This window comes from Chelonia mydas, chromosome 7 (genome assembly GCF_015237465.2).
Source record: "Chelonia mydas isolate rCheMyd1 chromosome 7, rCheMyd1.pri.v2, whole genome shotgun sequence".
NCBI classification, from domain to species: domain Eukaryota; kingdom Metazoa; phylum Chordata; order Testudines; family Cheloniidae; genus Chelonia; species Chelonia mydas.
The window spans coordinates 118,333,500-118,346,947 of record NC_057853.1 but is presented as its reverse complement, the minus strand read 5'-3'; the positions used below and the strand labels follow the sequence as shown (position 1 = coordinate 118,346,947).

The following is a 13,448-nucleotide window of genomic DNA, read 5'->3' as shown; positions in this document are numbered from 1 at the left end:
TGCACTGTTTAGGCTCACCTCTGCCTTTTGTCCTCCACGAAAGCTTATTCCGTCAGAAATACAAGACTGGAATTCTGCAATAGTGTAATATTCCACTTCCACTGATGGAGGCTCAGGTGGTTTAGGCAACTGGAAGCCCTGTGGCAACAAAGGAAAGTCTTGTTTAGAGAGCAGCTAGCAAGAAGAGGCTGGATGTGTCAGCATGGACAGTGATTTGCCATTTTTCAATGCTGCTGAACAAGTGGCATTCCTTACTCCTAATTTACCTCCTAGCGATAAGCACCAGGCTTTCTATAACAAAAGGTTTGCAGTGTTGTTGTAGCCGTGTTGGTCCCAGGATATTAAAGTGACAAGGCGGGTGAGATAATCTCTTATTGGACTGACTTCTGTTTGAGATAGAGAGACAAGCTTCTGACCTTACACACAGAGCTTTTCTTGAGCTCTTTCTCCCGAAGAAGAGCTCTGAGTAAGCTCAGAAGCTTCTTTCTCACCAACAGAAGTTGGTCCAAGAAGAGATATCACCTCACCCACCTATGGCTTCAGAGGACATACATATGGAAAATTTTGTGCAACAACAGGCCCAAGATGGAACCTGTTTCCCAGATATCAAGAACTGTAAGTGATCCAGATTAACTAGAGCTGCACGTAAAAATCTAAAAGCTGATAATTGCTATTTATTAATTGGAATTAAAAAGGAAAAAACAAACATACATATCTGTGTCTTTCACCATAAAACCTGAGCACCTCCCACAAGTATCCCTTGACTGAACCGGATCACAATTTATGGATTTACTCAGCTAAAATGCCAATGGCAGTTGGATGGATGTCAGGATGGGGGCCCTAGCTCCCTATTTCTTTATGTAACGGAGAACAAGCAATTTTGTTCAAACCCCGATGTCATCATTAACCAACCCTAAAACCATAGACAATCTTACTAGGTTCCTCTCATATTTTAGACTTAAAAAGAGAAACTGGGAAAGATTCTATTCCTCTAAGCATCTATATATCTGCACCGTCCATGATTAGCGTAACACTCTATGGAATGACATGACTCATTATTAAATAAGCACAAAAGAGTCCTGATGGAAAAAACCGGAAGGGATCTTTGGTTCTTTAAAGACAAAATCTGCTCCTTACATTAAAAATGTGACTTACACACACAGGTCTGAATTGTGACAGATAGTTAAGATGACAACTGAGATAGTTGCAGCAAGATTCTGAGCCAGGAAACTGAAGAAAGGAAGCAAAATACTGTACCTTAACGTACTACCCCATTGATTTCTAAACCACCCTCATAGTAAGAAACATGTATCATTTTAACGTAACTGCCGGAGGCATTTTGGCCCATGTATTAACCTTGCCTAGCAATGTTTCAATTCTGCATTTCAGCACTGTACACGTTAAAATATAGCATAGGATGCAGTATAACAACATGCCTTCAGATTTTAGAATGGTCTGAATTTAAACTGAGCTAATTGGAAACAGCAAACATACTTGATGCTTCACATGTGTTTTGTTAACATGGAGTTAATTACAGCATTCCTGCCAAAATAAAAACTAATTGAAATAATTAGTGCAAAGGAAACAAAAGTCAGGAGGAAAACAGCGTAAATATTAACCATACTGAGCTCTCAGTTAATAAAATGTTCAGAAGAGAAGTCTGAGATCAACACACAGGATAAAAGAATTGGAAGAGCTGAATGCTGCACATTACATAGTGAATCCAAATTCACTCTGCTCCTGCTCCGAGCAGGAGAGACTCCGCTACAAACAAAAGTATTTGATTGATGTAACTTCTGTCTAATGGGGTTACTAGGTCTTCCTCATATTTAGGAGACAGTTTTGCTTTTTATACGTCTGCCCTGAGTTCTGCAAGTCCAGACAGCAGGACAACTAATTTTAATAATTCCCATTTCCCTAGCACCTGTCCTCCCACAAGATGCCAAACAGACTTAAAGATTAAACAGATGCTGCAGCATTAAAATGTAGCCACCTTGGAGGTGGGCAGCAGTTTCTAGCTGCTATAGGCATGCTGCGCACCACTGCAGGAAAGGTGGAAGGGACAATTTTGGCTAAAATGTAATTGGGAAAGTCCTTACTCTTTTGAAAGAGCTGTGGGCGCTTTAGCGTCCAGGTGCAGCAGACAGGACGTTAAGGTTTTACTCCTCCCCAGAACTCAATTTTTTCTACTTTGGAATTATAAAAGGGGCAGAGTCAAGACTATGGGCTGCAGGAAGACTAAGCATTTCAGTAACGCTCAGGCCACCAACCCCTCTGTGGGGGGGGAAAGCTCAGAGAATCAAGGGTTTATTATCGGTCCTCGTCGTCATGAGGGACGTTACACTGATATGACATAGCAACTAAAGATGGTCCAAAACTTTGCATCCAAACCCCTTTTACATTTAGGCCAATTAGATTCAAAATGTTCCAATCTGAGATTGCTTTCTACAATTTTTTGTTCATGATAGGATGAAAAACAAAAAGGGGCCTATATTCTAGTTTGGTGTGTCCAAAGTCTCATGAGATTTCATTCTGAGTTGGTAGAAATCTCATAAGAGCAGCTCTCAAATTTGCACATTTTTCAAAAGAACAGTTCTTGAGACTCGGGTGCTTTGTACCTGTACTCGGGTGCTTTGAACCCTAGCTGGGTGCTCTTATTAGGGTCTGAACACAGGGTCCTTCATGCAAGCTCATCTCGGCATAAAGATGAACAAAAAAAGAGGAACATAACAATTCAGTTCTTTTGTTCCATTGGGAAATGCCAGCCCTGGTAGCTTGCTAAAAGCCCACTTCACTGGTTTAAGAGGACAAGCCATTCTCTAGTAAGGTACCTATCTAAATCACAGCCATTGGGGAAAAATAAATAAAATCTATAAATACTATTTATGCTCTTGTATTTGGAGCCATTCAGTGCTGGTACTTATGCCCTTTTTTAAAAGGAAGGATTCAAACAGGGCAAGTTTACACAATGCACTCAATATTCTGTGCATGGTTCTGAAATATGCCACAATCCCAGGAAGATGTAGTTGGCTAGTGAAAATGTGATGGCTGTTACTTAAAAACTTTGTTCCCAGTTGAACTACATGGCCCCACCACTGTAGTATGTGAGCACAGTTACAGTTACCATTCTATAGCTCGAGTATCATCCCTTCAAAGGTTGATCCTATTATACTTATTAATGTTTAATTATTAATGGTCCAGTTGGTCTCAGTAGGAGTTATGGGAACAAAGCACCAAACAAAGTTGGGCGTTCAACTTTGTATATAAAACACTGAAAGGGCAGTTTTATTCCAAATGAAGAACATTTTTCCATGGATGTTCCCACACAAAGCCCAATATGACTGAATTTATATTAAAAAGTTGTTCCTGGGTGCAAAATTGACCCAAAACAAAAACAGAGATCATGACATTTTTCATAAACAAGGCTTCTCCCACCCCATCCAGTTTCACACCTCCCTAATTGGAGTTATTTTAAGTGATAGCTGCTCTTTAATATTTAAAAATAAAGACAGAAAAAAAATCACACAACCAAGAATAGCACTTATATATGAAGCAAGATTTTTTCAAAACATGCACTGACTCAGAAAAATGTCCTCAATGAATGTTGAGCAAATTCCAGAATGTGTATTTTATTCTCTATTATATGCCGTGTGTTTTAAAAAAAAAAAAAATCTCTTCAGAAGCCCTGTGTGGGGGGGGGGAGAGGGGGTTCCTCTAAAGCTTTGTGTCTAGATGACCGTCGCAATATTTAAGAATAAAAAAAAAAACCACAAACCAGACTGGATTCTCTCCGAGGTGGAGGCCTAGTTCTTAGATTTGGAGAGCCTATGGGGGAAAAAAAAGTTTAAAAAGTTAATTTTATTTAGCTGTGTAAGTTGTGCTAAGCAAAAGCTTTCTGAAGCTGCCAACTGTCCTAGATAGCTAAATTAGTAATTGCTGTTAGAACGTTCCATTATTTGCAGTGATCAAAGTATTTCTAAGAGTGAGTATAGAAAAGTATAAGGGACCACTGGAGATTACTGAGGTAACCTTAGCAAGTTTTCAAAGGCTACCACTGTACAATCTTTAAATAACACTGGGCTGTATTCTCTGCTGAAATAACTCCATGGACTTCACTGGACTTGGGCCAGCAGAGAAATTGTCCCTGTATCTAGGTTTTCCATAGTAAAAGGAATCCGTTAGAACAGTAACATTAACACTGCAGTTTTAGTCACAACATATCAAAGCTCTTTGCAACGGTTGGGCAGTATCATTAGTCCCATCTCACAGAAGCAGCAGCCAAGGCACAACTGTTACAGTGACCTGCCCCAAGAGAACAGTAAACAAATGAAGGAGTGGGGAACAGAAGCCAGGTGTCCCAACTTCTAGTCATCTGCTCTGGTCACCAGAGTGCTGTTTTAATAGTTATTATTCGGGGTCTCACTTTAGAACCTACTATGAGGAAACCAGTGGACTTGTCCTAGAAAACAATTTTGAAGTTCACACATGTTACTGTACCAAGCATAGTCCTGAGGTCGGGGAGATGAAACTGTACTGATGCTGGAGAACGAACACTTCTTGGAACCACCACAAAACTACAAACACGAGTCCTGATCCTACAACGGAATCCCTGTGAGCGGATTCCTTTCGCTCGCACACAACCTTGCTGACGTACTCCTCACACTGCACATTAATCCTCGTACCGTTCTGTACTTGCAGCTTTATCACTAGCCCAGTGATACTTGTGCGTTCTGTGGACCATGCATTATCTTATGCTCTTTTATCTCCTTCTATCACTAGGAAGGCAAATAAATTATTCCCTTATAGGACCAACATGAGCGAGCTTCCTGGCTGACAAAGTAACAGATGTTTGTAGACACAGTGCAGTAAAGAGGGCAGCCCTTGCTTCAGGGAACATGCTCTATACTGAACTTATTCTCTACAGGCTCAGGGCAAGGCTACTCCAGTGTGGCCCCTTCAGCAAGTAACACGCCACAGGCCCCCACACAAAGATAAATCAGGAATTCTTATGAAAATGATGGCAGTCCAGCTATACATTCTGGTCTTACTTATTTGAGCTCTTTGTGGTGCGATCCTCGCTACAGCAGGGGATCCCTGAGCCAGTTTCGAAGCCTGCTTGTCTGAGGTCATCATGGCATTGCCATTAGAGTCATTGCACAGGATTGGCAAGCTAATTTCTTTCTTTGTTATGTGGGATTCCACCATTTCGTTTTCTGCTTGGGTTTCCTTGTCGCTGGATGGTTTCTTGTTCAGCAGGTTACTGATCTCCATGATGTTGCCTATAATTTCCACTGGCCCAGTTAAGTTCTTTTTCCTAGACGGAAGATCATCTTTAGCCTTCTTCAGGTATGATGCTGGGGCCCAGCCTTCTTTACCTAGATGCCTGCGTATATTAAAAGAAAATATTGTTACCACACAGACCGGCCTTTGTAGTCCTTCCAGATACAACGACTAAGACAAAAAATGACTTAGACGATATCTTAGAACCAGATGTTGGATTGTGTGTTATGCTTTTGGTGTCTCAACTCATCCACTTTCTATAATTAGTCACCTCACAGTCTACTCAGCTAGCAAGGAACAGCGAACTATTTTAACAGAAGAGTTACCCGTTGCTTCAAGGAGAAGTGGTCTCTCCAGATCAGAGAGACGCTTACTCCCGAGGCATAAGGGAAAATTCAGTAGTAGGTTGGCTGCAGGCAGCTTTTACACGGAATGGGATAAAAAGAGACTGTTTTGAGCATGGAAGTGCTGAATAGCCACCACGTTAATGAACAGATCGTATACACAGAATTCTCTTTTCTTCCAAATTGCATCTCTCATGCCCATAATGCAAAGGACAAGTTATCACAATCAAAGGTGACATTCACCCCAAAGCAGAGGCCCTTCATCAACCTTGTGCATTCCCTCTGTATTGGGGTATGTTTCGCTCCCATTTTCTTTATACCCCTGATCCTCTATTAAGCATTTTACAGAATGCCTCCTATCTCCAGTAGGTGTGAACTGTGCCCGCCTTCATGCTATTTTAAAGATGGAGCAACTACTTGATTAGAAAAAACTTCAGGCTCAAAACTGGAGTAACATTTTTTTTTTTTAAATAGTAAGTCTGAGACTATTTGAAGGATGATTTGGAAAAAAAAAAAAAATTGAACGTCGACCAAATACAAAATATGCTCACACCTTTCCAGGCTGAAGTTTGTCATTCTTCCACAGCTGGCCTTTTGGGAAAGTGTTTTTTCTAACTCCTGTTATTACTGACACTTCATCAGCGATTTCAGGTTACAATCAGGCTCCAGGGAGGAATACGTGGATAACTCCGATTTCCCTAGTGAAACCCCAGCTTGCTCCAGAGTAACTCAGTGAAACCCCTCTCTCTTTAATCTCCCAAGGTACCTGGAGCAGATGCTTGAACTGTAAGTGGGGATGCGGGCACCATTAAATTCCTGGTGCTCAGGAAATAAAAGGTTAAAATGGCAGGGCTCTGAGGCTTCTATAACAAAAACCGAGACTCACTAGAAAGCAAAAAGAAGCGACTGGTAAAATACAAGGATAGTCAAGTAATTCTCCTTCACATGAGTGAGCTTTGACAGGAAGAGTCAGATTAGCTGTGAGGTTTCTTTTAGGCTATTGGACTTATTCTGTTCTGATTCACTGAGTCAAAATACTGACTGATGTCATTAGGAGTCCTGAGCAGGGATCAAGTGGAGAATATGTCTTTAAATAAGGATGGTATCTATAACTCTTTACTTGGAACACCTATTACAAAAGCCAGTATTTATAAGGTTTAACCCAAGTCTTAGCAGCCTATCCCTAACTGCTGTAGAGGAAGGAAAGGAGGAGGAATCTCCCATGTTTAAATCCACCAGCCAGCTTAATGTAGGGGTTCAAAAGACCTGGTTTTGCAAGGGATTGCATCCTCAAAAGAGCAAAGGAAAACAAAGGACTGGTCTCCATACCTGTGCCCCTGGGGCTTTGCAAGTGACTCAATTACTACTATTCACTGCAGTATTTCTAGACAGAGTGGCAATGATTACATCCACCTTGTGATGGATACACAATCCTGCTTCTGTATCGTCTCTATACAGAAGTAAAAATCTAGGGCTATGCAAGCGAGTCCCCTCTTTCTAACATTTCAGCATGCAGCAATTATGGTCCTTCACTCGGGCCACAGTCAACTACAGCACACAAATTTGGAAACTATCATTGATTTTTGGCACACTGTGCTCCCTGAAGCAACCAGTATTAGAAAACCATACCAGGGATTCTTAGAAGTCTGCAGACTCAACCCAGAGGTAATGGAAATCTTTTTATATGTGAACTGAATACAGCAGGGTTTGAATGCACCAGGCACTGTAGCAGCACTCTCATAAAGAGAGCAGGAATTCAAGATTTGCCATGTGCCAAATTTTGGTGAGTTTTCTCCCTTCCTGCTTTCTCCCCATCACCATCCATAGGCCCTGAATAAGAGTAATCCCACTTCATGCCAAGGAGGGCTAGAGGCAATTCTTTCTGGAGCATGTCTCAACTGGTCTCAGCATGAAAGGAGGGTCTTACAAATACTGTCCAGGCACCAGCTAAGGTCTCTTGTAAACAGCACGATGTGGTTATGAACAACCCTCTCCCTCTGCTCTCTAGCGCAGGGATTCTCAACCTTCCCCCACCCCCCACATGCTATAAAGACTCCACAGCCCATTTGTGCCATAATAATTGGTTTTCTGCATATAAAAGCTGGGGCCGGCGTTAGGGGGTAGCAAGCTGGGCAATTGCCTGGGGCCCCATGCCACAGGGGCCCCCGCAAAGCTACTTTACTCAGGTTTCGGCTTCAGCTCCAAGTGTTGGGGCTCAGGGCCCGGGGCTTCAGCTTTCTGCCCTGGACCCTAGCGAGTTTAACACTGACCCTGCTTGGCGGACCCCCTGAAACCTGCTCATGGCCCCCCACAGGGCCCCAGAGCCCTAGTTGAGAACCACTGCTCTAGCACACTCCTGGTTTGAAATAGCCCTGAACTGGAACCCCAAGACCAAAATTGACAGGCACTGGAAAAATCCATATCTGGAGCCAAACTTTCTGGCTTAAGCCTGTCTTCATAATGAATCTGAACAGTACGGATTTGGATCGGAATTCCATGACTTGGGCCCCTCTCTACTCCTCCCCGTAAGTGTTTTGAACAGATAGCCCCTGGGTAGGGTTATTGAGATCATACTCTCTCCCCCCCGGTATTTTGAAGATTTCAAAATATCTGAAGTTCCTGTTCTTTGTTGACTATGTATTGTGGTTACTTGGGAATGTCAAGCTATACAGTATGTGATCGGATTTCAGACATAACCTGGAATACAACTCACATTACAAAATCAAATATGAGTACGCACTGCATAGATCTTAGTCCATACAGGACTACAAGAGTTGACATTTTTCAGATCAGAACGATAGCACTAACGGACAAAGACTCTATGCTGGTTTGTTCATTTTTCTATCTATTTTAGACTTTTGCATTGCAAAACACAATCCATCCAGACAGCTTTATGTGACCTTATACCCTTTCAATCTATGGCTAGTCACGGGTTAAGCCACACAAAGCTACTGACCACCTAGCTACTGGCTGCAGTGCTGCCTCCCCATTGGATCTACTCATTAGGCTGAGTTAGTGCAACCTAGCTAGAAGTAATATGTAACCGTCACTATCAGGACAGCAAAAAATCCCAAAGTACTTAGTCCAAGTGGTACATCTATTTCCCACCCAGCATTGGAACAAAGCAATAAGTATTTAGTAGTTCCATCTGAAGATCTCAAAGCGTTTACACTGCATTAGGGAACGCTTGTTCTCTCTATTTCACAGGTAGGGAAACCGAGGAACGGAGATCAAGTGTCATAACCAAAGTCGTGTAGGAAGATCCAGGAATAAAATCCAGATCACTTGACTCTCACGGTATGTCTATAATGCAGTCAGGAGGTGTGACTGCAGCATCCACAGATGTACCCAAGCTAGCTTTGCTCCCTGGAAGCATTGCTTGGGGGGTTGGGGTGGGGGGAGGAGGGAGGTAGGCAGCACAGGCTAGCCACTGGAGTACCTACCAAGGGTCCCAGACCAGCTTTTACTTGGGTGCCTAACCCCTAATTCCACTCATGCTGCCACAGCTTCACGGCTATTTTTAGCAAGCTAGCTCAGGTATGCCTACCTGTGCTGCAATGGCACCTCCCAACTGCAGGCATACCCTCAGCCCTGGGCCTTCACCTACATTTGCAAACAGTACCAGGTATTTAAAATCTTATCCTATTTTCCTTCCAATAGCACTTCAGTCTACACAGCATAGCAAACTGCCTCCTTCTCACAAGGGGTCTAAAATTCATAATAGTCCAGGAAATCAAGGACACGCCAACAACAGAAACCCCGATCAGCAACCTGTAGGTCAAAAGCAAGTGACAGCCCTTATCTGTCAGCATCAGAAGAACTCCAACACCTTCCAGAGGGTAACTGGTATAAAGCAGCACCTAAATAATTGACTGTAACTTCAGCGCCTAAGCACGTAACGTGATCATGCAGGCAACTGACACCAATCCGCGGCTGAACGCAATAAAGCAGTAATGAAGATTCCAGCTCCGAGTCTTCAACACACACAAGTCTAAGGGCCTCTCAAGTCACAACATGAAACAGGGCAAAGAGAGGACAAGAAATACAAGTGTTCCAATGCAAGAGGGATGAACATACAATTGTAGGGTTACAGGATCAGGGGCATTGATTTGGCTTCACAGAGTGAAAAACCCCTTTTTGCTTTAATATTACATGAAGAAAAAAAGATTCAAGCGATAGGAATGTTTAAAAAAATATATCAAAAGTGCCTCTGTGTGTCTGAGCACTGGTTCCCTTAACATCTGCTTTCCAGCTTCAGAGCACTGGAATTACTCCAGAGGGAAGCAAACTGGGAGGGAGAAAAAAGAAAGACAGGAAATGAGGATCAGCACATGGCCAGGAATTTTGGGAAATTATATATTTAAGGTGGAGCTTGTTAACATCTTTAAAGGTAGACCTGATTAAAAAATAAAACTCCAACAACTTGCTAAACTTTAATACACTTATTCTGTTCCCATATTATCCAATGGAACAGATAAAATGGCAACCAGATTCATACGGACTTCCCCCTCCAAAATACAAAATAAGGAGCGTTTCAATTTAAATAGCCAAACTCTTGGGCTCAGGTATTACTAAACACTAGGGAGGCATTGTTCAAAGCAGCTCTACAAGTATTCTTAAAAGCATTTTAAATGTTTTAAAATCAATGTATAATGTTGGGGAAGGCTTTCAATTTAATAGTTCTGGACAATGAAGTCCTCTTTAGCCACAGAATGGGTACGGTATGGGGTAGTGGCAGGGAAAGCTTTGCAATGCGGCTCCAATTAGTGTTTCTCATGGAGAGGCTACTTCGGTCCTTGGCCTTTGATAGAGGATGCCAAACAAGATACTAGTTTGGCATTAACTGTGGTGGTATTTTGTGATGTGGCTACTAAGACCCACCAAATCATTTCGAATTCAGAAATGCTCTGAATCCAAATTGGATCTGCATAATCACGAGGAGACACCGATTACAAAAACTGGGTCATACTGAGCCTCCTCCATCCTCGTGGATTTCAATGGGAGTCAAGAACATATAAAACCTTCCGGGATTGGGTCCCTGATCCAAAAGTGCCATTAAACCCACTGAAAGATGTTAGCTTGGGCCTAAAGACATTTCTGCTGTAAAAGTTTAGGTAGAGTAACAAGGGGTCTTCTTTTTGTCAGAGTTAAGCGTACCCACTTAACATTACACAAAAATAACACTAAAAGAAAAATTTAAGCACAAAACAGATCCAGCTAGCTGCTTGCAAAATTATTATTTATAAAGATGAAAAGAAGCCTAAAACAGTAATAAGAAAACATTTATCCAGGAGACTAGTTCTGACATAAATCAAAGATTTTTATAATAACGGTTCCCAACAAAATTGCATGCTTTGTTCTTCAGTCTTCAACTTTGGGTTCAAATCCTGTGAACGATTAAATGGGGGCGGGGGGGGAAGGAGTGATATGACCAAGCCTGGGCATTCCCTGCTCATAATGTCTAGAGCCCATTCACTCCTGCATTACTTTAGTTATTAGCCACTTTGTTAGGAAGATTCAGAGACAGATACAAAACTAACATGTTTATCATGCATGAAGCACTAAATGTAGGTTCCGACTGTGCTTTCTCAATCAAGATTCATGTCTCTGCTGCCTTAGTTATAAACCAAGCAGAATCCAACGAGAAAAGCAAAACAACAAAAATCTATTCTAGATGCAAAAGGATGAGCAGGAAGGAGATCTTATACGGCTCATGAATTACAGAATTCTCTTTAGCCACCTTTATACCTGTATTTTCTATTTAATCAATAGAAATGGTCCCAAACACCACTCCCAGAATCTGAACACCCCAAACTTTACAGTAGCACCCAAAGACTCCGGTCATGATTGGGGTACTACAGTACTAGCTACCGTATAAACCTATATGAAGAGACCATTCTTGACAAGTATTGGTCCCAATACATTACATCTCTCTATACAAATTGTGCCTAGGACATGGTTGTCTTATACTCCTTTCAAGGGAGTTTGGCTGTCATAAGGAAAAACTGTTATTTTCAGAGTGGCACGTCTAATTTGCATGCATGATATATGTATCTGTTTGTAGCATATAGTTTACAATTGCATGCAATGACTAACTTGGAGAGGCAAATAGCTGAAAATCTGGCCCAGTATGATATTACTGTTATTATTTGCATCAGTCTCAATGATGATTTATTCTGCAGTCAGCGGGCTGATCTCCCAAACCCCTAAAAAAAAATGAACTGCCCCAAGCAACCTGATAGATTACAAACAGCAACCTTCCAGCATTATCTGGTGTTACTACTTTGCAGAAAGACACATCTGACTCACACAAAAAAAGACTCAATCGGCTGCATGTACACTAAAATGATCACTTGTATTGGATAAGTGCCATTTGCTGACTGGGATATGGGTTTTTATTTTGAAGGAAGGAAATCTAAAAGGTAAGAATTTTCTACCAAAATATTTCAGATCTACAGACTTCACAGTCCACGTTCCATTCCTACACTCAGTACTGACTATTGTTTATTGGTCTTCTGTAACTTTCCCTTACATTTCTGCCTAGTATGCATTCTGGATAATAATGCCGGTTTTCTTCTCTAGACAGAGAACGATACAGGATGCGGATGTGAAGCTAATCATCAGAAGTCCCGAAGATCATAAATGCTGTAATAAATCTGCCTGCAGGAAGCTTTTTACCTGATGTACCACCATCCTTCCAGGTTCTTTTGGATGACCTCCACGGTGACCCCTTTTTCAAACCCAATCTCATCCTTCCCTTGGCTGGTGTACGGTTGGATTGTGACATATTTCTCTTCTGGTAGAGGGAGGAAAAAAAAGACAAACATCAGTTAGGGGCAGAATTAGTCCAGCTGTTTTTCTGTTCTGCTTGCTTTTCAACTGGTTGTGCAGCAGTTACATGGAACCATTGCAAAGGTGGAGCCCTGCTCAATGGCCCGCTGATTAGGCATGCTTACGGCATGACAGATAATTAGCTCATTGACACCGCCCGGCTGCTGACAATCACAATGCGCTTCCATGCCAGTAACTATGAGGTCTCAGAGAGGCCTCCCTCAAGTGAGTAAGACAGTGAGAGTAGGATGTCAAGCTGGACTTAGTTTGCACACAGTAACTTGATGGAATCAGCCTGGCTGCCAAAGCAGCCAATCATCACTGAGGGACCTAGAGCCAGTTGGCTCTTCCGAGTGTGCATATGGATGCATTGAGTAGTGGTATTACAGAAACTTGAGCGCTGGATCCTGAGAGCAACCCGTACTCCTCCCCAACTCAGAGGGACTGACCTATCTGTTCTCTTCATACCTCTGGAAACCATGTGGCTCTACAGGGATAATCATGAAATGGATGTATTTTTTAACAAGCGTAAGCACAGAGAAAAGTTTTGGTACTTTATTACATAGCACCTCCAAGTGCCTCACAAATGTTTATTAAGCCTCACACCTACGAGAAGTGGGTACATATCATCAATAGAGAAGGGCCAGAGGCAAACCCTTGACTCAAAACACCCACACACTTTTGGGAGTCTGGCACAGGATTGGAACGTGGCATCACCTGCCCATCTCCAATTATTGTCCCCATTCTACACATGGGAAAACTGAAGCACTAGACTGGAGCTTAGTGGCCCAAAGTCCCACAGTGAGTGGCAGAGCCAAGAACAGAAACCTTAAAAACTTCATTCTCAGTCCCTTGCTTTACCCACCACACCATGCTGTCACCCTTGAGGACACTTACTGCACAGTATTTTCATCAGACTCATACTCAGCATTTTTGTAAGTTAGTCTCAAAGCTACAAAAATTTAACCGTTTTCCTATCGCCAGGGACTCTTG

At 42.2% G+C, this 13,448-nt stretch overlaps 1 protein-coding gene across 8 annotated transcripts in view; it reads right to left on the bottom strand.

The window, feature by feature from the left end:
* Positions 1 to 13,448, bottom strand: part of SH3PXD2A (SH3 and PX domains 2A) — a 388,309-nt gene that overhangs the window by 14,641 nt on the left and 360,220 nt on the right. For all 8 annotated transcript variants that reach the window (XM_043551930.1, XM_043551931.1, XM_043551932.1 and 5 more), the window contains 4 exons: positions 12,303 to 12,420; positions 5,049 to 5,383; positions 3,776 to 3,825; positions 19 to 138 (listed from right to left, as the gene is read on the bottom strand). In XM_043551930.1, the coding sequence (XP_043407865.1) occupies positions 19 to 138; positions 3,776 to 3,825; positions 5,049 to 5,383; positions 12,303 to 12,420 (623 nt within the window). The remainder of the gene's footprint in view (positions 1 to 18; positions 139 to 3,775; positions 3,826 to 5,048; positions 5,384 to 12,302; positions 12,421 to 13,448) is intronic.